Here is a 27,355-nt window from a genome sequence, read left to right as displayed (position 1 = left end):
CCTCGGGATGTTATGGTGAGGCATAATGGAGTTCAACACCCATCGTCCCCATGGTGTCCCTGAATGCCTTAGAGGCAAACGCAGGGCCCTGGTCTAAATGGAATGCTGCAACCACATATGTACCAATAAAGATCAGCAAGTCTTTTATAACAGTTCAAGTGTCAGCCGACCGCTGAGGCCACACCCACAAGAATCTAGAACAAGAATCTACAGCGACTAAGATGTATTTGTATGCACCATCAGGTTGAAGTGGACCGCAATGGTCCAGGTACACAGATTGTAGTGGCCTGCTGGACACTAAGAGGGATGTCTGCTGTGGGCGTTTGATGTTTGAGCCCTTAATTTTCTGGCAAATGTCACAACAAAGGGCGTACTGTTTTGTCTGTTTGTATAGACCTGGCCACCAGAAGTGTTTCTGTAAGAGTGTTACTGTGGCTGAAATACCAGCATGGGCAGAAGCGACACCCTCGTGCGCTGCTTTTATCAGATCTAATCCCTGGTCTTGGTTGGGAATCGCTCGATCTCCAATCCCAGGAATTGTTACGTAGGCAACATTCTGTGCACTGATGTGGTAAGATTATTTTGTAGGGTATGCTTTTGGAAGGGACTTGCCTTCATCCGAACCTTTCACAGCAGTCAAAATTTCATTATCCAATCTCACCTGAGAATGAGTCACTACAGCCACAGAAGACGTAGCTACAGCAGAATTGGCTGCTTCATCAGCCAAAGTATTGCCGATAACATGTACTCCTACACGTTGGTGGCCCAATGTATGTACTACATGGACACACTTTAGCTTATCCTTGAGATCAACCACCTTCCCCCACAATGTTTTGTGTTTTATGGTATTCCCTTTGGAGTCTCTAAACCAGTTCACCTTCCAAAGTTTGAGGTAATCATTGTAGGACTAGACGCAGTAGTATGAGTCACAGACAATTAAAGTCAGCAATCCTGGCTCTGTGTTTTCTAGTGCTAGAATAAGGGCTTTGAGTTCAGCCAGGTGAGCTGTGTAGACGCCTAGGGTCTGCGTGTAGGTATTTGTGAGGGTGGAAAACTCCATTCTTCATCACTCCACTCTCGTCTGCGCAAACCGGCTGAATATTGATGTTTGGTACCTACAGCTGGTTGTGCTTAACCATCTATATAAATGACAGTATGGTATCTGTCAAGTGGCAAAATATCTAGAGGAGCGTGGTACTCCTGTTCCTATTGGAGAAATTCTTCTGTCAGAAGTTTTGGATCAAAGATGTTGTCAACATCGGGGGCAGTCAGGGAGGTTGCCCACTGAACTCAGCGTGGATGTAATGCTTTATCGTTAGGAACGCTTGCTTTGGTGACGGCCTCTAAGGCTGGCACAAGGGTAACGACAATGATGCGTTTCCCTTGGGCAAGTGGCCTCTCCTTAGGCCATTAGAACTGCAGTTAACAAAAATTATCTGGGTGCAAATCATTGTTCTGCATTAGAATATAAATGAGATTTGTATGCTTTGGGTACTGTGTCACCCTCGTTAAAGGTGACCTAAGTAAACCCAATGGCACAGCAATTACTCTGATGACCAAATTTGTTCTTGTTGTCACATGTGTGCAAGTGTTTTGCTTCTTGCATGTCCTGTTGCAATTCCCTAAGAATGTGTGTGTGTTCAACTATCCAGTGTCTGCTAGAAATCAGGACGTTTTAAGTCATAGAGTGGCTTGATACGTTGTGCATAGTCAGGAATGTATGTTCTGCCAAAGTTGAAGAAACCAAGTAAAGACTGTAATTTCTTGAGAATGTTAGATGGGTGAAGTTGTGCACATTTCTCTAGAAAGTGCGGGCCAGGCTCTTCCCATCATTTGATAGCTCGTATCCCAGGAACAGTATGCTGAGAAAGGCTATTATTGTTTTTCTACAATTTACTTTGTAGCTAAGGGGTGCTAATCCTAAAACGATCCTGGCAAGATTAATTTTGAGGTCGTCATCTGTGAGATAGATGTCATCCACGTAGGACAACGCCTCGGGATCAATATCGTGTAGTATTGATGGTACACGGGCTGAGAACAGCCCTGGACTGTTCTTGTGGTCTTGGGGCAAATGCGTTTTTGGGAGCCAAATGAGAATGCACTCAGGTCCCGACTTTTGTGTGGTAAGTTTTGGCAGAAACAAAAGTTGGAAATATCCAATATTGTTTGCATTTTTCATGCACTATGTTGTTAAATAGTGCTGTGCTATGTGAATTTTGTATAGGGTATGTACGTGTATGACTGTTTAAGTGTCTGTAATCTAAGACTATTCTATAAGAATGGTCTGGTTTTGCAAAAGGGAATAACAGGTTATTCATTGCAGAGACGCAGGGTTCAATTGCTTCCTGGAACTCTAGCTGAGTGAGGATCTCCCTCACAGGAGCTTTTGCTTTGTGTTTAACAGGATATTGTAGCTGAGGTTAGAGTGTAGACCTGATAGGTATTACATGACAAAGAGAATCCTTGTGCCAACCTACATGACTGCGGTACAACACAGGTGCCTGCGCTAAAGCCCAATTGACAGCGTAGGCTTCTTTTACCGCTTCTGAAACAAGATCTGAGGCAGAAGGCAAAATTACATCTTCCCCATGTGGGAGTTTACGGACAAGCTCAGGTGGCCAGTCCCTTTCGGCCAGCAAGATATCACAACTAAGTTCATAGCAAAATATCACTCCAATGGTGCGCTCCGCGTCTCCCTCAGTTTGGATATTTAAGTCATAAACCCTGTCGGTGGGAGAAAGCGCCCGTCCACAGCCTCAAACGCAATGAAATCGCTAGTTGCTGTCGCATCCAGATGATCTTTCAGGTTCTGGCAACATATCGTAACTTCTGCTGTGCCCTCTAACAGTGTCACTGCCCACGTATTGTTCTTCAGCAATGTTCTCAAGTGTACTGGCATTTTTAATTGACAGTGCTGCCACCTTTTTCTTTTTAAACTGCGGCTTTTGTTGTGGGAACTTATCTTCTTTGTTGCTTGAAGACTGTGGTGAGTCTTTCTTCTGTTTGACATATTCAGGACATCGATCAGGACGCCCCCCTCTCTCAGTACGTCTATCCAGTGCATCCTGAAAGGAATGAGAGGGACGTGAATCAGTATATCTGTCAGGAGCTTTTATATTTTCACTATTTCTGAGAGTGTATCTCCTTTCGGAGTTCTCCGGATGTGGAGGAATCTGCTCTCTGATTTTGTCTACCTATAAATTATTTTTGCTGATCCCAGAGCTTCTTAGAACGCTCCGGTGCCTGTTTAGTACCTTCCTTAGTGGTGGTATTCTGTATTTCAAGCTTCTTCGGCCCGGCTCCAAAACTATCCCGTCCTCTACTAGTATAGGTGTTGGAAATAATTTTGGTAGCTATTTATCCTGGTCCAAAGGTGGAATCTCTCAGAGGCGCTGGCGTATAGCCAGTGCTACCACTTCCCCTTTCATATTACTGAGTATTATTGAGGAGACTGTGTCAAACTTACGCATCAATTTCATCCCCAAATCTAGGTTTAGTGCAACCCCATGCTCATTCTGTATTTGTTTTAACACTTCCGGCACATTGGCAAGTGTTGGGGTACCATGTGTGGTAGTGTATATTGCAGCAAAGCCTGTACCCCTTTTGGCACAGTCATCCACAGAGGGAACGAATCCTGAAAGGGCAAGCACATTCTGAGAATTCTGTTTCACCTGTGGTCCCGTATAGGAAAAACAAGCTTCCAGCTGATTTTTTTTCTGGGCTATCCAAAACGGTATTTCTCTCGTTCTGTGGGTACCTTACCCATGACAGTATGTACTGTTTGTGGATTAATCCCAGTAGCTAATTGATTTCCAGCAGGTGTTGGTGGTGCTGGATGCATTGGTGTAGTGTTCAGCGTTCACATTACGAATTGAACAAGTCTGTAGAGTGTTACTAATTCAAGATATAAGTTTCGCAGGTCTGCTGCCTGCATGTTTTGTATACCTGGGTAAGGTGTGTATGTGGCAAACATATGCCACGTTGGTCCTTCATTAACTAAGGGACCTAATCTCATGGGTTGAATTACATGTGATGGGGCGCCTTCAAACCAGTTTTGATGCTCCTGATAAGTGAGCGGTATTTAATGATACTGGTATGCTTGGTACCGTATTGGCACATTTGCAATTCTGTATGTGTGGAATGTGAATGTAGTGTTGTCTTCCTTAGGAAAGTGAACCCAGGAATAAAATGTTTCTGTTTGGTAAGCTTCACTAGCTTCCACTATGAATGTCACATCCCTGTCCTCTTCTCTTAAGCCATGCACTACTAGGTGTAGAGTTAGTGCTTGTCTAGCATTCTCAGGAATTTCTATGGCGTTAGCTATATTGTGAAATGGGTAAGAGAGATGGAACACCAAATGGGGAGCATAGTCCTTTTAAGACTTCTAGCTCAAACAACCTACAGCCTAATTGGGTCCTCCCTGTTCAGCAAAGGAGGTTCTTCCCCAAGACCATGAGTGTCTCCGTATAATGGTACATAGGGTACCTGAAGTATGTGAGACAGTGATATTTGAAGTATCAGTAAATTAGTGCCTGAACACCATAGTTGGTGGTGCCATGTCGTTGTTTGACTCTTGCTCTAGTCAAGACTGCTGGTTTAAGGATGACAGTACTTATGTTTGTAGGCGATTATGCCAGTCCTACAACAAGTCGCAACTGTCGTCCCACCCCTCCTGGCTCACAAGCAGCACCTCACCATAAACCCAAACAGTAAAAGGCGACTTGTGGCAGCCTTTACGCATGGACTCAAGAGTGTGACATCTCAGGGAGGGTTGTTGTTAAACGGAGATTACTCCTTTCTCACATGAACAACATGTCTCAATCAAACACAGGCAATGAAGAAGATGCAGTAAAGTTTCAAAAGGTTTTGTTTAGCAAAACTGCAATCTGCGATAAGTTGTCTGGGCTGCAATGATTAGGATAATGAACAGTGCAAGAAACAGAATGGTAAAGACAAGAGTCATTAATATAAGAACCCCTGCCATCTTGCAATGACATGAAGTGACATGAGATATGATATATGTTCTAATACCCTAATGGTGTGAACCTAATCTTTACCCTAAAAGAGAGCTAGGTGTGTTAAACCTAATCTGCCAATGCCATGTCCATGAAAAGAGCCCCACAACCCTTGTTACCTTGGAATGAGGTCTCTAGCTCAGACTCCGTAGGGACACGAAGACTGGGTCGGCATCAAGGTGATGGGCAGCATTGATAGCAGCAATGGCATCTGGTCGGAATCCCTCTGCCTAGCTGTTTAAGTGAGGAGTATTTACAAAGATCTGCTTGGACCCCTGACATAGATCTGTTCCCAAACAATAGATAACAAGACATGCTTGGGACGGTAATTTATATAAACAATTCCCTCGAAAGCATGAGGAGAGAAAGTACCTAATGTGAACACCTACAGTTTGTTTATCTTTGTTGCTTGATATTGATGCCTTAGCATGGTGGCACTGAGAGCGCAAACTAAAACATGGGCCTAACTAAAATCAAGGCAGCCATCTTAAAAGATTTAATTAAGTAAATGCGCTAAAACAGAGCAAACTAAGTGGGGTAAAAGTCACTATGCGACAGGGGCACAAGTCTGCAAGCAAAGGCTAAGCTAACTCCTGTATCCCATTAAAAAAACTAGGATTCACTACAGGACGAGGGGCGTGCACTGTGCACTCCTATCGCACTCTCCTCGTTGCACATGTATGTTTGGCTGGCCGTCTCGGGCTGGCAAAACCCACATGCGCACTGTACACTCTCCAGCCCGACACAGTGTTGCTGGGCTGGAGAGAAAAAGCCCAAACTCCCAGTCTGCCTGGGAGTGCCAATCCTAATGCTGCTCTGAGTAGCATCAGGATTAGCCGCAGGGCAGGCTGGGAGCCTGTTTCTGCAGTGACGAGGGAAAGAGGAGCAGTGCAGCGCAGTGGCGGAGCAGGTATGTTTTTAATTTCTTTTAAAAAAAAAATTTTTTGCCCCCTGCCCACACACCGTGTGCCCCTTTGGAGTGCACTGATACTGGACAGAGAGCACAGCCACTTGCTCCTAGCTGTGTCGATATGTGACTTCGTCCTCCTGAGTGTGCATCACTTTTTAAGAAAAACTATGACACATGATCAACATGAAGTGATGTCTATTCAGTATGAAAAGATGCAGTGAAGTCACTTTCACCAACAGTGTATGTCAGAGGAAGTAGTTTTCTGTGAATATGTGCTCAGTAAATTCCTACAACAGTGGGCTAATGTTTACATCTTTTTAGTGTTTCTCACTCTAAACAGGTCACCACGTAACATGTATCGCTTATTAGGGCTCAAGGGTCTTAGCACTTTTACAGTCAGCATTGCAACTTATACATGCATTTTACATCGAAGTGAAGGTAATAACACATTGGCGATACCAAACTAGTAACAGCCAATTTTAAACCTGCCAAGACTGACACTTGTATTAAGTGAATGGGCAGAGAGGCAGTCAGTCCAATAGTGTACCAAGTGTTACAACAATCATTAGATACGGCGATATCAGGTAGTCAGTAAACGCAAATTTAAGTAACCAGTTGGAGGTGAGATGGCTGCCAATCAAACAGGTCACACAATTGAAATAAAGGCCAGGCGCTGGGTAAATACATAGACCACATAGTCAAGGGCCACCCACTTTATGATGGGAGGTATGTTGCTTATGGAGTCCTGTGTTTCAGCTCTGAATGTACAATTGAGGTGGTTGTGAGTAATCATGTGTCGCAGTTTGAAATTCAATCATGAGTGCATCTCACCGAAGAGATAAAACTTGCTTATGAAGCCCTTGGTATTCTTCATGTCTCAGCGCTTTGCCCTGCTCTTCTCCCCATGTCAGAACAGACTGCTCCAACTCTAGGATAACCATCCTTTCGTAATTTCATGAACTGGCTGTGAATTAACCCTAATGTCAGTTGTCCATGATGGAGATGTCAAAGGGCAGCATTTGTCCGTAATTTTAGCATTTATGCTAAAAGACCAATGTTACAGTTTAAGGCCCTCATTCTGACCTTGGCGGTCTTTTCGCAAGACCGCCGAGTTACCGCCGCGGTAAAGACCGCCGACTGCGGCGGTATGCCGCTGCGCGTATTCCGACCGCTGGGAGCGTTCCGCCGGAATACCGCCAGCAGCCACACTGGCGGTCGGCGGGAAAGTGGAGACTGGTCAACCTCCACCGCCACGCCAGCAGAACACCGCCCACAGAATTACGACCCACATTTCTGTGTGGCGGTCTTCTGTTGGCGGTCTTCTGTTGGCGGTCACGTCCCTATGGCTCCCGTCGCCTCCCGGAGGACCAACGCACAAGGTAAGTTGATCGTCCGTGAGGGGAGGGGGTGGGGGGGTGTTGTGTGATGTGTGCGTGCATGGGGGTGTGCGTGTGAGTGTGTAGAGGGGGTGTGTGAGTGCGTGCATGCGGGCGGGGATTGCTGCTGTGCCTATGGGCAATGTGTGTAGTTCGGCGGGTGCGCATGTCGGCATGTATGTGTGCGGGTATGTGTCCCCGTTGTGTATGTGTGTGTGTAGGGGGTGTGTATATGTGCATGTTGGGGGTATGTGCATGTCGGGATGGGGGTGGGGAGGGGGTTCGTACCACCTCTGGGGGGTGGCAGGGGGGTGGAGGGTGTGGGGGGAGGACTCGGGGGGGCAGTGGGGGGTGGGGGAGACCCCTATCAGTGCCAGGGAAGGAATTCCCTGGCCCCGATAGTGCCTACCGCCATGGTTCGCATGGCGGTTCCCGAACGCAAGAAACCGCGGTGGTAAGCAGGGTCATGATAGCGTTGGCGGTCTTGGGTCGACCGCCGGACCGGAGTGCGCAGACTCCAGCCCGTCGGTCATGACCGCCGTGGCTGTCGGAGTGGGGAAGTGGCGGTCGGTCGCGGCGGGGACCGCCGCGGTCAGAATGCCATTTTTAATACCGCCGGTCTGTTCGCGGTCCGACCGCCGCCTCTCCGCCGACCGCCAAGGTCAGAATGAGGGCCTAAATGTCTTAGCTGAAGTGGAAGGTCTCCTGTGCTGTGATCTTGAGGGATGGGCAAACACATAAACAAGAATCAATCCTTAGTGCCAGGGTACCGGATTCCTGAAAAGAAATGTAGATCAGTGTAATTGGTTAATCTGTAAATGTAAAGGTTGCTTGGCAGCTGGTAAAGGTGGCATTAATTGATGGAGGCACTTTAAGCTAAGCTTTCTAAAGAATGATTCTTTTTGAGAGGTATTTTAGGGGTGTTCCAAAGTGAGCTGTGGAGCATGTTCTTTTAATGGACAGCTGTAAAACTGTGTATTACTGACCCCTACACTTTGGAAGCAGTGTTTGTCTTTACCTAAATCTATGTTCACATTTTGTGGCAGCCTATCTTACATGTGTGGAATGCAAATTTAAAATAATGACTTACACATTCACAGTGCCTTCTGTGATGGGCATGGACCTCCTTGCACAGAAAATACTCAAGTCACTATCCGTGTTGATTCAAACAGAATTCAGTTCTATGGTATTCTGGTACGAATGATACACATGAGTTATTACATTACCTAACAGAGGTTTCATAACATAAAATAGTGCATTTCCCACAGATTTTTTAAGTTGTATTCATTTTTCACTTAAGGTGTGCATTATTTTACCTGATAGTGAAAGAGAAAAAAAAGTCACAGAATATTTTGTTCTTTTTAGTTGCGCCTTAGATTCTTCCACTCCCACGCTCACTCACACCATCCTCACTAAACTCAGGATCGCAGAATCTATACATTTGTTAATGCCCTTTGACCACTGATGGTGTTCTGCAGTCCCTCACCTTCACTATGTACCTTTGTTTTAGACATTGGTGGTCATTCTGACCCTGGCGGTCTTTGACCGCCAGGGCGGAGGACCGCGGGAGCACCGCCGACAGGCCGGCGGTGCTCCAATGGGGATTCCGACCGCGGCGGTAAAGCCGCGGTCGGACCGGCACCACTGGCGGGGTCCCGCCAGTGTACCGCCGCCCCATTGAATCCTCCGCGGCGGCGCAGCTTGCTGCACCGCCGCGGGGATTCCGACCCCCCCTACCGCCATCCAGATCCCGGCGGTCGGACCGCCGGGATCCGGATGGCGGTAGGGGGGGTCGCGGGGCCCCTGGGGGCCCCTGCAGTGCCCATGCCACTGGCATGGGCATTGCAGGGGCCCCCGTAAGAGGGCCCCTACATGTATTTCACTGTCTGCTGCGCAGACAGTGAAATACGCGACGGGTGCAACTGCACCCGTCGCACAGCTTCCACTCCGCCGGCTCGATTCCGAGCCGGCTTCATCGTGGAAGCCTCTTTCCCGCTGGGCTGGCTGGCGGTCTGAAGGCGACCGCCCGCCAGCCCAGCGGGAAAGTCAGAATTACCGCCGCGGTCTTTCGACCGCGGAACGGTAACCTGACGGCGGGACTTTGGCGGGCGGCCTCTGCCGCCCGCCAAGGTCAGAATGAGGGCCATTGTGTTAAATTAACCAGTGAACTGTCTTACCTGAACACATTGTACTAGTCATCTGACAGAACTGCAAAAAACACTGTCCTCTGGTGCGAAAAGGGATTGTGAAAAAAAAAAAAATCTACTCAGTTGCTTAGTTGCACTATGTGTGACCAGGAAACCTGGATTCAAATTCCAGCTTACTAGAATGACTAAATTGTGTGATTTAAGTCAAATTAATTTACTTCATGTGTCTATTTTACTTTATAGTGACATTTGGGAACACATTCAAGTAATTCATCTCAAAATGGATCCTGTGTAAAAACCTCATTTGTATATGCTTTAATGGTCAGTAATAATTCCACCATCCATAAAAATCATACTGACCATGACATAAGAGGCACCTGCCGATTCATATGCTTTCTTCTCATGGCTTTGTCTGGAGCGAGGATTAATAAATGTTTTAACGTTTTTTTTAGAAACTTCCAAATCGAATAAATGCCAATGCAATGCTGTGATCTAGTATAATAATTTGAAACACTTCCATGTGTTAAAGAAACACTTTCTACATTTTAAAGTGTTTAACATGCTCTTATACTTTGTTTGTTGTGTAATTTGTATCCCAAATATTTTGAAGCTTCTCTATATAATTTGGCACTTAGGGATGAGCCAGTCCTCTGGTTCAGGCTTGACTCGACTGCAGAGCCATTTTAAGAGATGGACAGCGTGTGCAATTGCCCAGGGCTTAACATGCCAAGGGGTCCGGGCCCTGTCCCCTCTCCACAAGCACTAACAATGGACCATCGCACTGACATAGTTTGCCAGGGTAGGAGGGTGCTGCTTATTCAACCACTCAGCAGTGTCTCTTCTGTTTCTGGCCTTTCTGCTGAGACTACTCTCCGGGTACACAATACTTTCCAGTACTCATGGAGGGTCTATCGGATTTTACAAATTGTCCTTCCTTGCTTTTCTCTGTCTTATTTATCTGGTTCTCAGCTATGACCCTTTGCATCGGTTGCTAGGAATGTCCCATCTGATCTTGATGTCATACTGCTCTTTAATTCTCTGTCAGATGGTCTTGCTTTTGGTTCTGAGATAAATATAGGGTCCCTGACACACACTCTTATGCAGCAGTTGGGGTTTCTTGGTGCTGTGAGACTACAGACAAGTTATGGGTACCTCACATCCTGACATTTGGTGCGAAACTGTAACACCATTTGCTCTGCTTCATTTGTCTTGTTTTTTAGGTTTGACATCTAATGGAGAGTCATGTGAGCCAGATTTGTTTGTTTAACTTGTCTCAACTAGCAGAAGGTGAAAAAGTCACTTACCATGGGTAATGAAATGTTCAGAAACATAATTGAAAAGTTGCTGTTGCTTTTTCTTCAAGAAAGATTAGGTATATTTGGATAGGAGTGATGCCCTTGACACCGTGTGTGCGCAAGAGCATGAAACTACAAATGAACCAGGACATAATACTTCATCTGAATGCAGCATACCTAGTGGCAATATCATACACAGCACAGTCAATAAATAGTGCAATATAAAAAAAAATGCTTTGGTAAACCAATGGGGTGTGGCAGCTCATTCTTTTTTCCAGAATTTTTGTCCTGAATTTTGACCCTTTGTCCTGAATTGTTTACAGTCCTATTTGAATTTGCCTCCCTGGGAGCTGATCACCCTATCTCATTCTGAGACACATGGGGGAGGGGCAGACGGTAACCTTTTTCCCCATGTCATCCACGCGCTTTGCTAGCAGCGAAGCATAGTCTAGAAATCGAGGTGTTAATTTGTGTTTCTTGCACATCAAAACAGCCATAGAGCATATGTCTCCAGTATATTTAGGGTAATGCCACCAGCCATCTGCTCAAGGTGAGGTGTGACTGAAGCCCTGTAGTGAAACAAATATGTGTAGGTCCACAACATGTGCAGCATGTCTGCTTCTGTGTATTCTCCCAATGCGTTAGCCAGTCTGTGGTCACGCCCCATTGTGTGGAGAGTTTGTAGAGCAGCTTGTGAGTGGCTTGTCTACTACTATGTTCCAATGAGTATGGAAAGAACGTATCAGTGCTTTAAATGTTACGAAATTTTCCCTGTGGACACTGAATTTTTCCATCAGCTCATTAAAGGACCAAAGGTGCCCCTCATAAAACAGATCTTTCAGCGTCAGGATACCAGCTGCCTTCCACTAACTTATGCCCAGGTGCATTTAGAAGTTCTTGTTTCTTGCAGTTGTGGCTCATGCTAATTGAAAGGGGCGGGGTGGCGCACGCGGGGGAGCTAGGGAGAATTAAATTAAATACAAAATAATTTTTAAAATACACTTACCTCTGCTCCTGCGCCGCTCCTCTTGCCTCCTCCCGTCTCGCTGCAGGCAGGCACAGGCTCCCAGCCTGCCCTGCGCAAACCCTGATGCTGCTTAGAGCAGCATCAGGATTGGCTGGGAGCACCCAGACACGGTGCTCACAGGCAAACTGGGAGCCTGAGCAGGCTCTCTCCAGCCTGGCAACTGTGTTGCTGGGCTGGAGAGAGCTCTGTGCGCATGTGTGTTTGGCCAGCCCAAACACACATGCGCTCTGAGGCCGTCAACCCTGTAGCCCTGCCCCTTTTCCCAAAAAACGATCATAAACACAGTTTATGACTGTTTTTTGTGAAAAGGTTTGCAGCTGCCGCTGCTGGTGGGGGTGATGCTCCTCTGCCCCTCTGCCACTATGGAGGAGCCGCCCCTGGTTTCTTGGGAGGCCTAGTAGGTTGATGGCTGATATGGTGTGGTTTGTCTGGTTATATATATGCAGACGACTCATTTATATAGAGCGCCCACTCCAGAAGCTTACATATTTTAGTTATATTTTTTAACAAAGTTCACAGACTGAAATAAAACACTGCAATTAAACTACTGTACAGACAAACATCAGCTACTGAATACTCATTTGATCAGAACTTACGGGGATGGAGAGCAAGCAGGAGTATCACTCCTATGGAAGAAAATCACAAGACTTGTAAATGAATAAAAGTGTACGCTTGAACCCTAGATGATATGAATATACAACAAGAGAATTTGCACCACACCAAGGAAATGTACAGCAAGGAAAGCTATACAGGTTAGTCTACAAAGGAATGTACCCCAGGACCCAAGAAATGTACCTCAAGGGAATTTAAAATGGGTAAATCCTCCAGATTTCTCCACTGAGCCTCTGGCTGTTATGTGTCTCTGCACTGCTAATGAATTTACATGACACCATAAGCTTGTACACTAAGGGAATCTAAATGATAGGAATGTATGCTATGGTAATCTATACCATATCATGGCAATCTACATTAAAACCTTTATCAAGCCAACATGTAGAGCTGTTTTCTAAAACCGACTTGGAATGACATAGGCATGTGATTCAAAAACACACTGTTAAAATGTGAATCACACCATGGGGATCCGCATCACACCAGCAGAATTATTCTACACCTTAATAAAGAACATCATGGGCATCTGTACAATGAAAACGCACGCTGTGGGAGTCTTTACAAGTGGACTGTAAGCCATGTGCAAATGTGCCCCACATCAGGACAATGCACTCTAGCAGAACTGTCCGGTGCCTGGGAATGCACGCCATATGACTGTACTGTGGAAACCTGCACTATGGAAGCCGTACCATGGGAATCTCCTGTATCCATCTACACTATGGACTAAGGAATGTAAGTGCCCTAGGATTCGACACCATATGTATCTTCACTTTTCATTGTCAGAATTCCATCATTACTTGGCCTGAGAAAAATACTGAAATCAGAATGCTGTGGTGTCTGAAAATTAATTATTTCACGACTTACAGGTATGGAGAGGCAGGAGGATCTTCGTCACTTAAAAAAGAAAAAGACAGAAGTTAATTTAAAGAATTCAAAAATATAAGGGGATTGGAGGATTAATGGTCCAGTGAATATTGCTATATAATGAAATACACTGTTCCAAAAAAGACAAAGAAAGATAGGAGAAACACTAGGGAGTCCTAATTAGTAGGAGCAAGAGTCCTCACACACCCTATTGGGTGTCATGCTTCATCATCGGACAGGCTCCTCGTCAGACCGGCACTGCAATGTCTGACAGGCACACCCCAAAGGGGGGCTCTTTGCCGGAGATCTTTTCTCGATGATGCCACAGAACCCAAATGTGGGTCAGAAGACAGAGAGGAGAGATCAATAGAGAATAAAATTGGCTCACACACCCTCACTAAATATTCATTTATTCGCCGATGTTGGGTGATGGCCAAGATTAAAAAATATAACAAGGGAGTGGGGTAGAGATAATGCTCAACCACTCACTAGCCACTTGATAAGGAGGAGAGGAAGTCAGCAATTGCCAGACATTCCTCGAAATGAGGTCGACATGTTTCGCGTCTCTTTGGTCCAATGGGATCCACTGACGCTTCTTCAGGACCTAATATATCTTTATACTTCTCCAACAAAAAGACTGTCTTTGGGGTATAAATAGAACATATCCAATACCCGAGAGCAGCATTTGCTGTTCTCGTTGCCAGGATACAATAACACATGCGGCAGGTCAAAGTCATTGCGCGTAGTGCTAGAGATAAAGAAAGGTTCTATTTATACCCCGGTGTGCGAAGCTCTCTGCACATCCGGGAGCACGGCCAGGGGTAGGTCGAATGTACCGAACTAGGCTGTTTGAAAGTAAGTGCAAGCATCGCTGGCTTCTTTTCTTTTTCTTTCTTTGTTACTCTAGCCGCTGTTGTGGTATTTCATGCCGTTCCTCTGTATAGTTTAATGCCACGGCTCCCGGAGCTCTGGAGCCGTCGCTTTCATACACGCTATCTCGGCATTATGAAGGGAGATGCCTAGGTTTCGGATTGCGAACCGGGTTCTCCCGTATTAGGACTTGACAGGCCATTGTTTATATCAATTGACCATCTGATTTTTTACACGCACTAGTTAGCTCTGCACAATCAGTGCACGTTAAGATTCTTTTATTTTTCCAACCTTACTGTCCATTACTTCTTGTGGGGCTTTAGTGAGGGTATTTATTTACAATTTATAATCAGACACAGCAACCCCGGTTTTATACTGGTCTCATGCTCCTTTGCGATTACAACCAGTGTTGATGACTGCATTAAGGGTGGGTTAGCATGTGTTTAAAGATGAGTGGAACTGTTTTGATGAGTTTTTCATATATTGATCACACTCTTCCCTAGGGTGGATTGTGTCCCTAGGTGTATTATAATAGAGGTTTTTGTGTATCTTTGTTTGTGTTTTTGTTAACTTTACGATTAGAGTCTTTGCAAGCCTGGCAATAGGCCTGCGTGATCCCATGAAGCCCGATCTCGACTTGGGAGGGTAAGCTCACCTTCATTCATTTAGCATGGGTTTGCTACCACCCACATTATCACCGTGTGTTGCAGTTTGCCACTTTTATTATGTTTGATTGATGTGATTGCATACTCTTCGGGACAATGATGTGCTGGTGAATAAGCCATTCATTGTTAACTGTTTTTTATATATCTCTAGGGTGACTAATAGGAACAGCAAGTCCGGGTCAGAGTGGACTCGTGTAAGTGACTGTTGACAATTTAACTGGCAGTATTAGATTGCAGGAGTCTAGTTTGTCTTTTTGTTGGAGAAGTATAAAGATATATTAGGTCCTGAAGAAGCGTCAGTGGATCCCGTTGGACCAAAGAGACATGAAACATGTCGACCTCATTTCGAGGAATGTCTGGCAATTGCTGACTTCCTCTCCTCCTTATCAAGTGGCTAGTGAGTGGTTGAGCATTATCTCTACCCCACTCCCTTGTTATATTTTTTAATCTTGGCCATCTCCCAACATCAGCGAATAAATGAATATTTAGTGAGGGTGTGTGAGCCAATTTTATTCTCTATTGATCTCTCCTCTCTCTCTTCTGACCCACATTTGGGTTCTGTGGCATCATCGAGAAAAGATCTCCGGCAAAGAGCCCCCCTTCGGGGAGTGCCCGTCAGACATTGCAGCGCCGGTCTGACAAGGAGCCTGTCCGATGATGAAGCATGACACCCAATAGGGTGTGTGAGGACTCTTGCTCCTACAAATTAGGACTCCCTAGTGTTTCTCCTATCTTTCTTTGTCTTTTTTGGAACAGTGTATTTCATTATATGTTAATTTAAAGACACCTACTTGTACATGCTTGGTATCTACACTAAAGGAAAGTACACCATATATATATGGGAATCTATAAAACATGGCAGGAATGTGTGTATACTATGGGAACTGGCACACAGGAGAAACCTGCAGAGAGCACACCACACCATGAGAATGTACACCACAGTAAAGGTAATGCACAATAAATTAAATCACAGAACAGGAATGTACACCATTGAAATGGCCATCATGAAAGTGAACATTATACTGCCGTAATACACACAGTTTGAATCTATGTCATGCAAATATGCACATATGAATCAAAAATCATTGCAATCTACAGTTTGTGTCACAACTCTCTGCACTGTAGGAGTGAACACACCTGAAACCTATACCATGAGTTCTTCATCACACGTGTTGTCACACCACAATAATAGCTTTACAGTTTCACTTGCAGTGAAATAAAAGAAATACATTACAATACTTTTGAGAAGGAAATCAGCAACTGAATGTTCAGTTTTTCAGAACTTACGGAGATAAAGCGCTGACAGCAGTGTCACCACTAAAGAAGTAAAAAGAAAACATATTTGTTTGTTAACCTACAAATTGGTAATGTACGTTGTACTATATAAATGAACACCATGTAAATTCACACCACAAACTGGCAATGCACACACCCTCAAAGATACACATAGAGAAGAAATGGGGATATAAAGAATCTCTACAGCATGGACATCAATGTCACATGAGAGCTAATATTTTAATATTACTCTTTCAACAGCTCTTCCGCTGCATAAAAACTGAAAGAAAACACAATATAATAAAGTCAGAAATAAACTACTGAACAATGAACCACTCAGAACTTACAGAGGTGGAGAGTCAGCTGAGGCCTCATCGCTAGGAAAGCAAAACGCAAATTATTGTAAAATCAGAGAATCGCAGATCACGGTATTCAAAATATGAGAATTTACAAGAAGGAAATGCAGGTCATCTCAAATGAAATATAATAACCACTAAATAATGAACCACTCAGAACTTACTGAGGTGGCGAGTCAGCTGATGCATCATCACTAGGAAAGCAAAACACAGATTATTTTAAAATCAGAGAAATACAGTCCATTGTATTCCAACCAAAATTATCTACAACAAGGCAATGCACATCACACCAAACTATATATACTAAGACATCCTACACCACCTGAATCAATAAGAAGGAAATGCACATCAAGCTCAAGCATGCCCACTCTGAAAACCTCAACCAAGTGTATCCAAAAGAAGGGACCCCACACCACAATACAGGAATCTATGTACTTTTAGTGTATCCATGCCACACCTCAGTAAAATACACACAGGGTTATTACTGAAAAACAGCACAGAGAGCTAAATGTAGTGAGGATTAATACGAAGTGTCAAACAAGCTAAAATTCAATGAACTTGTATTGAGACACATATTTGGTTTATATCATTCATAGTGGTCCAAATGGCAAAAATATAGGTTTAAATACGAAACATATTAGATGTGTCTTTGCACGAACTGCACTGGATCATAAACGTTTTATCGTTTTGACTGCACTATACCGGTTTGTATACAGTAAAAATGGTTTGAGAAATCAACATGTTAGTTAGTAGATAGGTAACTTACTTGAAGGCTAATAACCACATTGGTTTAAATGAGAAAGCATACAGTTTAGGGTATGGGGTGTTTAAATATAATATATCACTTTATGTTCCAATACGAACAAGTTACTTACCTTAGTAATCCCTGGTAAAGACGCTATCTAACCACAAATTCCTCAACTTGTTTCAACTTAAACCATTTTTTAGAAGTGCTTGGTTAAGGAAAACCTTTGCAATGTTAAAAAATCACAAAAAACGGAAATAAAATCGTGCAAATAGAAGTTTCGACATTTAAACAAAATGTTTTTTGACATGGCAAAGGGGCAAAGTGCATTTGTTACTTAAAGTGTAAAATGGCAGTACTATGTCCATTTGCAATTAGACAAATTACAACATAAAGGAAAGAGTTTAAAATCACTATGCAACCTGTTTGAAACGAGCAATATGTAAATATGTATAATAACTTGTCAAATGTTTTTTTAAAATACAGGATGCAGCAACGCTCAGAAAGTCCTGTATGTGCCAGGGCCATTCCAGCTAGGTACATGTGCTCCGTTCAGGAGGAATTTTTTTTCTACCTTAATTAGACATTTCACAAAGCGACAGTTGAATTGTATGTCCGCCGGAGTGAAACAGACCAATACGTCTACATGTTTGGGTATGTCTTTGATTGAAAGGAGGGCGTAACATGGCCTTACGCTCAGCCGCTAGCGCTTTGCAGCTACACACTAAGGGCCATATGTACGAACGCATTTTCCCATTGGCACAGAATGGGTAAAACCCTTTGATACATCTGACCCTTAGGCCCATATTTCTACTTCTTTAGCACAGCATTTCCATCATTTTTGACACAAAAACAGCGCAAACTTACAAAATACAATTGTATTTTGTAAGTGTAAGTTTGCGACAATTTTGCATCAAAAAATTATGCAAATGCAGCGCTAAAAAAGTATAAATATGGGCCTTAGTGAACCATATCTTCTTTCGCCTTATCACTAATCAGTGGTGGTGGTGCGTTTCCAGGGTGGATGATGTAGGAGCGACGGCAGTATTTTCAGGGTGGATGATGTAGGAGCGACGGTAGTATTCCCAACCGATATCTCAAAAATGTTTTCTTTATAGAACTGGAATATCTCATGTGAAAGTCGGGTTGTGGCTTTGCTGTATCATAGCTGTGCAGCACGTGTGAGCCACGGACTCTATTTGCCACAGCTGCCTTGTCCTCAATAGACGAGAGTAATTTAATAGTGTTATTGACCACCTTCTTCAAGCTGGCATGAGATGCAGAGGATTCCCACTAGTCCTGGAGGCCGAGTTGAAAAACTGATTCATTGACATAGGCCTTTGCGGGGGAGTTGTTTCCGTTCGTTAGTTCCAGCCATAGATGTATGTTTAGGGTGTTTAATTCAGAATTCCTGATTTTGTGCCAGCACTTGATGTATGCGCCTCTCTTTGCATGAGTTTGCCTCTGAAGTTCAAACCCCAGCCATATCTAGGCCCCGGAGGTGTATTTGGGGAGACCGAAGATCATTGTAAAGGCTCCTACCATAATTCCATCTAAAGTTGATGCCTCTCTGCCATGCAGTGACTCGCTCCCGTAGGTTACTGCCGGGATCAATTTTGCTTCTATGACCTTGAACAATTGAGTTAAGGTGGACCTTGCCACTTTCTTCTCGAGATTTAGTAAAGTCAATGCTAGGGCATTCCCTTTCCATTTAAAGGCCTCTTTCTGCGATGTGAATAAACCTTTGTTATCTGTGATGACACCTAAATCATTATATTCCGACACTGGCTCCAGGTATTGGCTGGCAATATGCAAACTCAATGTTCTTATTTTCCTGTTCTTCACTGTCATTGTTTTAGTTTTATCGAAGTTGATCTTTAGACCTTGTTCTACGGAGTATTCTTAGATGACATCAAGCAAGTGCTGCAAGCCATTCGGAGTATGACTTAATAAGGAGCAGATCATATCCGCGGAGGAGATTGGACAGAGCTAACCCAAATTTGGGACGTGGGAATTGCAAAGATCCAGTTTTGTTGTTGAATTAGCTAAGAACAGATTGAACAGGGTGGGGTGGGGACGCATCCCTACTTCAAGCCCTTAGCAGCAGGGATACGTTTAGCGAGATGTGTCCCCATCCCCAGCTTAACTTGCACCCATGTTTCTGTATGTAGCAGGATCTATATTTTCAGGAGATTTGGTGGTGTCTTCCAGTTAGCCAATTTCAACAATAATTTGCCATGGTCAATGTGGTCAAACGTGGCACGGAACTCTATGAAGCAGAAGGACAGTGGACGCTTTGCATTTTCAGAACCATCTATTAGTAGGGAAAGGGTCATGACGTTATTAGTTGTTTTCCATATGTTTGCAGAGCGAAATTTAATTTAACAGAATGATTTGATTAGTCGAGGCCCAAGATTTTTCTGACCAGTGGATGGTGTCCTGTTTAAATAATGTAGGTGGAATTTCATCAGGGCCCTAACTATTTTACAATTTGCTAAATCAAACTTCAAATGGGGTAACTAAAATAGTTTAAAATGTTACACATTACTTTTAAAAACATAACTTTGCAGTTTGTACAGAAAATATGAGTGAAAGATTCAAGGCTATTCCCTCTTGAGGCAAACAGCCAGTCCTTCTCAGTTTTACAGGACGCAGTTTCCTATGGGACGTGTAAAAATAGAGCCATCATCTTCCGGATACATTGTGACCACTGTCATTGTCTCCACTCCTTCAAGTATACGGAGGCAAAGCATAGTGTAATGCAAGCAAACTAATGGTCGAAACACAGGTTTCAGTGTAAAACCCATTCAAGCCAAGGTGTTTGTTATTTAATAAATAGTGTGATTCGGGAAATAACAAATAATAAGCAAGTAACCTGTATATCGTGCACACCAATCAGTAAGTGGTGTTTAGAAAACAAAATATTTTGTTTATGAATATTCTATGCTTTCATATCAATGTATTTTCAAGGGAGCCATCCATCTGAGCATGCCTAACAGCACTTTATGCATGCAAATCAGCATGTAAACAAAGCAACAGGTTACACATGAGAACCAGTACATAATGCATGCAAATCAGTACACCACATGAATGAAGCAATATATTATACATTTACCATATAATTAAGTATATCAATTACTACGGTACATATGCAAATCAATATGGTATTTATGCAAACCAGTAGGTTTGGAGGAATACAGCATGTAAAGCAGCGCATCACAAGTGTAACCTGCATGTAATAACAATAGGTTGTATGATACAATCAAGATGTTACACATACAAACCAGTATTTTACAAGAGTAAAACTATGCATTAAGTATCCAAAGCCAGCAATTATGCATGTCCTGTCAATCAATACACTATGACTGCAAACAAGCATGTAATACTTTCAAACCAATAGATTACTAATTTCAATGAATATATTATGCACCACTGTTACACCTGACGTGTATAGGCAGTGGGTCCTCTGGATTTTTTCACTTCTTTCGAGTAGGTTTCATCGATTTTCATCTCCAAGAGCCTAGGAGCTTGGAGCACTTTCCCTCTGCCAATACAGAGAGAAAGTGCCCACGCCATCCATACGATTCAGAAACTGGCACCACTGTGAGCAGGTCTGAGTACCCATGCTGGGCCAGATATGGATGGGGATTGGCCTCTCCGACCCAGATGTCCTTGTCTATGACTGGGTAGGGTGGTTCCTATGTGAATGTGCACATGGCCAAAGTGATCACAGTGTGCATAATTACTGTTAGAAATGGGGTTTCTGGTTGGCTAGGGTATGCACCTCAGACAGGCAGAACTTACCCACTCTAGTCAGGGCAAGGGAGTTACACTTCCAAGATAACTCCTGCTCCCCCCCTTGGTAGCTTGGCACAAGCAGTCAGGCTTAACCTGGAGGCAATGTGTAAGGCGTTTGCACAACACACAAAACACGTGTGACGCAATATCCCCACCACAAAGGAAACACAACACCAGATAATATGAAAATATACTGTATTGTACACAAGGCAATTATCAGACCAAACATCACATATCAGTACTATCCTGCTACCTTAGCAGTTGTCAGAACGTTACACATTAGTTACTCTGCAACCTAGCAGTAGTCACACATAACACACAGGTTACTCAGTATTCTGCAACATAAGCAGTAGTCAGGAAAACACGTTATTAGATCACAGCACTTCTCATAAGAATATCATAAAATGCCCATAGTAGGAACATTAGAAAACATATGGCAAGTTAGAAAAACATATTAGCGAGCATGTACATAAAAGGAACATTTGCATACACATATGTAAAAACATCAAACGCAGGTAGGTAATATATGAATCAAACAAAAGTCTGTAGAAAGAACTTTGGATTGCAACTATATTGGTCCTTTAAACAGTACCTGGTTGGATGAAGGCACCTCCAGTGCCTAGAAGGCGAACAATGGGGCCCCGGCGCTCCTATGCGCAAAACGGGGGCCTCCCTTATACTCTGGGGTCAGAGGAGGGCGACATGCACCTCCTCTCTTTTATAGACAGGCCCCTCTGGGGACCGTGATTACTGGGGGCCCCCCAGGGCCTCTACTGGCCCTCACGAGGGGGCCGCAACCCTCGTGAAGAAATGGATGCAGGGGTCAGGGGCCACAGCACCCTGCCCCTGGGGAGCAGAATCTTAAGACAAGGTCCTCAGGTGGAGGGCCCAGCTACAGGCCAGCACAAGGGAAAGGCAGCAAGTGGCAAGTCCTTCACAGTGACCAGGCAGGTCACAGGTCAGCACAGCAGCAGCAGTCCATGGCGGTTCCTGGTGAGTCCTTTCAGCCTTTGGTGTCCAGTTCCAAGATGAATCCAAGAGTCTCCAAATTGTGGGGAAAATTCCCCTGTACTTATAGTCAGTTCTTACAGTGTTTTACAATGGTAGGGAGAGGAGGTTCCAGCCAGTTAGAACTGGTTCTGGGAGTGACCCCTCTCTCCTTTCAGCACAGGCTCCAAACATCAGTGGGGGGTTAACAACCCTATTGTGTGAGGCCAGGGCACAGTCTTTACAAATGCAGGTGTGCCCCGCCTCTCCCTTCTCTCAGCCCAGGAAGACTATTCAGTATGCAGATGCACCTCTGTGACACCTCCACCCTCCCTCTGTTCAGGCTGTCTGAGAAGTATGCACAAAGCCCCAACTGTCACTCTGCCTAGACGTGGATTGGAGTCAAGCTGCAAAACACCAGAGTCATAAGCACAGATAAATGCGCACTTTCTAGAAGTGGCATTTCTGTGATAGTAATAAAAAATACACCCACACCAGTAAGCAGCATTTATTATCACCATCACAGACATACCAAACACGCCTACGCTACCCCTCATAAATCAGACAATACCCCTTACACATAAGGCAGGGCATTTCTAATGCAATCCTATGAGAAGGCAGCACTCACAGCAGTGAGACACCAAGTTAGGCTGTTTGTCACTACTAGGACAGGCCATGCAAAATGGCACATGTCCTGCCTTTCTACATACATGGCACCCTGCCCATAGGGATAGCTAGGGCGTACCTTAGGGGTGACTTACATGTAGTAAAAAAGTAAGTTTAGATGCCAGGTCCCTATGGCAGAAAACTGCACACACAGGCCCTGCGCTAGCAGGCCTGAGACAGGTTTTGAAAGTCTACTTCAGTGGGTGGCACAAGCAGCGCTGCAGGCCCACTAGTAGTATTTAATTTACAGGCCCTGGGTATAGAGATACCACTGTACAAGGGACTTATAGGTAAATTAAATATGCCAATTAGGTATAAGCCAATCATACCAACTTTAGATGGGAGAGCACCTGCACTTTAGCACTGGTCAGCAGTGATAAAGTGCTCAGAGTCCTAGAGCCAACAGCGAGAGGTCAGAAAAACCAGGAGGAAGGAGGCAAAAAGACTGGGGATAACCCTGTGTAAGGCAAAAAGTCCAACAATTACTCACCAGTATTTCATGATAGGAACCGAGCCGAGGGCTCAGGCTGACCGAGGCACACAAGCACTGTGGTGGTGCCTATAGCTGAAGTGCCATCTGCGTTGGCAGATTGGTGAATGCACTAGGGCCTAAGTGCCCGGGAAGTGCCAAACACTCACTCGTGTTCACACTGCCCATGGAAGCTGCTCTACCCATACAGTGATATGGCACGCTGAGGCATATAATGTCTGGTTGCAATAAGGGATTGCAGGGGAGCACCCTCATAGTGTTTGTTAGCTGGAATCAGGATGACAAACCCGAGCCGTTGGTATCAGTAGTTTTGTCATCACTACCCACAAAGTGCCACTTTTAGGAAGTGGGCATTTCCAGCCATTGGGACTGGTTCTGGTGCCCCTTAAATTAGGCTTCATTCCATAGGTCCAGGGGAGGAACAAATCTGCACATTCCCCAGATGTCTGCTATAAAACTTGGGCATCCAGAACAACAGATCCATTCCATTTGGGGCCTGATGAGATAGATGGAGCAAGAGGTTGTGACACTTGGCCTCATGGAGCAAGAGCCTTGCACCCATACAGATAAAGATCTGCATTCCGGGACCCCACGGCAGACAAGGAGGAAATTTAGGGGAGACATCTGTGGTTCAAAGGAATACCCTTCAACCCACCCACTGCTTAAAAGGTTTTGCCTAGTATAAGTAGGGGTACACAAAGTCAGCAATGGAAAGTACCACCAATGGACACCTGGGACCAGTGCAGCTGGACCCTGTCATCTCACTGCCAGAGGAATCTGAGTGCCCAGGAGGATAACTGTCCAAGGAGGGGGATCTGCGCACCGTTGCTGGTTAGAGACTAGCCTGAGGCTGATTGCCTGCTTCTGTGTGGCATCCTGAAGTGGCTCCCTAAGGGCAGGTTGGCTGCCCCTGGTTCTCTGCAGAGATCTCAGGGACATTAAAGACCTCCAAAGAGGGACCTACATCATGATCTGTGATATCTGGAAATCTGTGCCCTCTGTTTTCATATACATCATGCCAGACTTGACCTGGCAGGAGTGGTGTGTGTATGGACCAAGAGCTAAAGCTGGAGACTGGGCGCACCAGGTGCAGGGTAGCAACGTACTGCTTGTGCTACTGGTGTCTGGCCCTTCACTGTGGGGACTACTGTACCCCGAAATGGCTTGAGAAGTGAACGGATCACTGTTGCGGGACACTGCTGGAGGCTTGTTGAGGTCAAATGGGAAGCATTTATCTTGTGTGATCCTCAGCTGCATGCTCATTGTGTGTTGTGTCTGTTCATAGGTTGGAACCTGCGGCGTTGAGAGTACAACCCGAGGAGTGCTTTACTTGGCCTAGTATTGCACAATGGAAATTGCATCTAGTGTGTTTGTCCAGAGAGTCCAGTACTGCTAAGGCTGTAGCATACTGGGCAGAGTACCTAAACGCAGAGGGGTGCAGAAACCAAGTCCCGAGTGAAATAGGAAGGCCTGGTTTGGTTCAAGTCATGACCACCAGACTAGTGTCTCCTGTCAAGGGTGGCACAACACTAGGAGTTGGTTGAAGAAACCTGGTGCCGTCCATGACCCCTCAGTCATCGGATCCCTGACAGCATCCTCTTTTTGCAGGGGTGCAGCACTGAGCACGGTCTACATTGGATCAAACCTGTATGGTGTCACTGGAAGTTCACTGCACCAGACAGGGTGTCTCCAATTCAGAGGCATGGACCCTATAACTTGTTGTCTGTAACCTGAAGTGTCAGGGGTGGGTCGAGTCAACACGCCCTGATGGCACCTTTCCATTCTGGGGGTGCTAAATTTGGTTACACTAAAAGGTATATATTACAAGAAGTGTGACAGCAATGCACAAAATTCAGATGTGTACATAATGCACTTATGTGTGTTAGTAAAACAGAAATGTGTCCAGTAGGAATCAACATCATTGTATCCACATCACAGAAATGTATGGTATTCCAACAGATGGAATGTGCAGCAGAGAATGGAAATACAGCCAACACCATAGGACAGTGGTTCTCAACATTCTGACTTCTGTGGAACACCACTTTATCATTACAGGAACCCAGGGACACCCACTGAATCATTATGGGAATCCAGGGACCGCCCAGTGAGTCATTACTGGAAGCCAGGGACTCCGGCCTAAACATTGTCAGTGATTTGAACGCAAAACAATACATAAAAATTACAGAAAGAAGCATTCATCCAACCCCTACACAAATGATAACACATTTTATTTAATTTGCAAATAAAAATAAAAAATAGTTTTAATAGAAAGGTTGGAACTTTTCTAAATTCAATTGAAGCCACACATCGCCCATACTATATTCTATCTGATGCCCCTGCACTGCTCCAACAAATCAATCGGAGGATGCTAATTTAATTTATAACCTCCAATTTCAAATTCATTGACATTGCTAGTACATTAAAAAAAAAATTGTATATTTAGACACTTTATTTATTTACACTTCATTAACTTGTTAATATTAGTTAATTTTCTAAGTAGTTGTGGACCCTCTGAGAGGGGGTCGCAGACCCCCAGGGGCTCTCAGACCACAGGAACCACTGCCATAGGCTGTGATTGGATGCTATTCTATAGATATGGGCACACCATTTACTAATACATTATGGATGGCCAGATGTTTGGAGTGTACACACCATCAGGGTTGTACGCCACTGCTAGGCACACCTTACCACAAGAATGCATACTGTAGGAATGAATACACTCTTTGGAGATCTACATTGTACTATGAAAATATACAACCATGGAAATGTACATCCCGGGGTGTTTAGCATCTGCATCATGGTTCATAACATTGTTTCCATGGCAAAAATGGAAATATAAAGCAGGCCATTACAGCCACTCTAATTATAGTCTACGGCAAGCACAAAATCTATGACTGCATTTTACTATGCAGCCACATCTAGGGCGGCCCATTTTCCAGGTTTGCATTAGAGCTCATTGCGTCCTTGTAAGGCAACTATATATACCATAGGAACCATCACTTCAAAAGTCCTAAAGTTACAATGAAAATATAGTGCAATGAGGAATGCTCTAATAAATAGGAACTGATCGATACCTGAGTGAACCATGAACAAAAAGCAAAAAAATAATTATTTTTTAAGAAAATGAACGTACACTGTGAGACTCCATACCATGTATATTTACAACAAAGGTGTTAACAACACATCATAGAATTGCAAACACTGGGCTTTTGCACAAGATCATGACGATTATATGCTTTGTTTCAAGTGAAAAAACATTAATTCACAGTACGACCCTTAAGTGTTGATTGTGTGCGGCTCAAGCTCATAATATTGATTTATTACATTTTGTTAACCTTCATTTATTGAAGTGTCGTGTAGAATTGTTACTCCATTTTCCATTTAAAGATATCACTGTTTTAAATCTGTATAATTGTGAGAACATTTATATCAATTGGTGTCTGTTTCTGCACGCTGTGCTGTGGTGCAGCTTTTGGCAATTTGAACCCAAATAAAATAGCAACTGCAGGACTCCTGCAGGTGTCCGATCATAGTATTGTAATAGAAAAGTATAATGAGTTAAATAAGATATTCAAGGCAAATCTGAAGGCTATGAATTTTAGAGAGAAGCCCTATCCCAGAATTGCAATTATAAAAGACAATACGATTCAATAACACATAATCAATTGGGTAGGTACATCATATGAAAAAATGCTCTGCGTGGGAAACAAGATTCAGTTACTGCTGGTAGAATTACATCTAACCAGGAGCCGATAAATTGGATAACAGTCCAATTAATTAATTCAAATGGTAGTCTAATGTGAGATAGATAACATATTTTAAACCATAAGTATAATTGTCAGGTTAAAAATGAACATGACTGAAAAGTATTTTAGTCACAGTTTTCTAAAGAGTTCTGTGAGATTAATCCTTTGTTCTAACATATCAATATGGCATTTGTGTACAAAGGATAACCCTTTTCCCTAATATCTTACTTTTTTCAAATGGTGCCGAATTATATATTGATAAACTGAAAACTGTTATGGGATCATTATTAAGAGCATATATTCTTGGTTCTAATGTCACTGTAGTATTAGAGACAATATATTCACCTTGGTCCTTGTTTGTTACCAGTGGTAATATTGATTGTCTTTTCCCTGGTGTATATACATTTTTTGTACCATCTTCTAGCTCTACGCCTTCAACTCACTATCAAAGGAAAGGATCGCGAATGCTGAGTCTGAACAGTTTGCAATGTAGATAATGTAATTGACTAAGAAT

At 43.9% G+C, this 27,355-nt stretch overlaps 1 protein-coding gene across 1 annotated transcript in view; it reads right to left on the bottom strand.

Annotated features, from left to right (window-relative positions):
• The window catches only part of LOC138259728 (uncharacterized), a 136,609-nt gene extending 112,257 nt beyond the window's left edge, over nt 1-24,352 (bottom strand). Inside the window, exons 1-6 of the mRNA XM_069207621.1 lie at nt 24,060-24,352; nt 16,574-16,603; nt 16,401-16,430; nt 16,066-16,095; nt 13,244-13,273; nt 12,367-12,396 (exon numbers count right to left, since the gene is read on the bottom strand). Of these exons, the coding sequence (XP_069063722.1) occupies nt 12,367-12,396; nt 13,244-13,273; nt 16,066-16,095; nt 16,401-16,430; nt 16,574-16,603; nt 24,060-24,352 (443 nt within the window). The remainder of the gene's footprint in view (nt 1-12,366; nt 12,397-13,243; nt 13,274-16,065; nt 16,096-16,400; nt 16,431-16,573; nt 16,604-24,059) is intronic.
• Between the last annotated feature and the right edge of the window lie 3,003 nt (nt 24,353-27,355).

The sequence above is a fragment of the Pleurodeles waltl genome, chromosome 9, assembly GCF_031143425.1.
Source record: "Pleurodeles waltl isolate 20211129_DDA chromosome 9, aPleWal1.hap1.20221129, whole genome shotgun sequence".
Lineage (NCBI taxonomy): Eukaryota > Metazoa > Chordata > Amphibia > Caudata > Salamandridae > Pleurodeles > Pleurodeles waltl.
The sequence above is the reverse complement of the archived record's forward strand: the minus strand, read 5'-3'. Positions and strand labels throughout refer to the sequence as shown.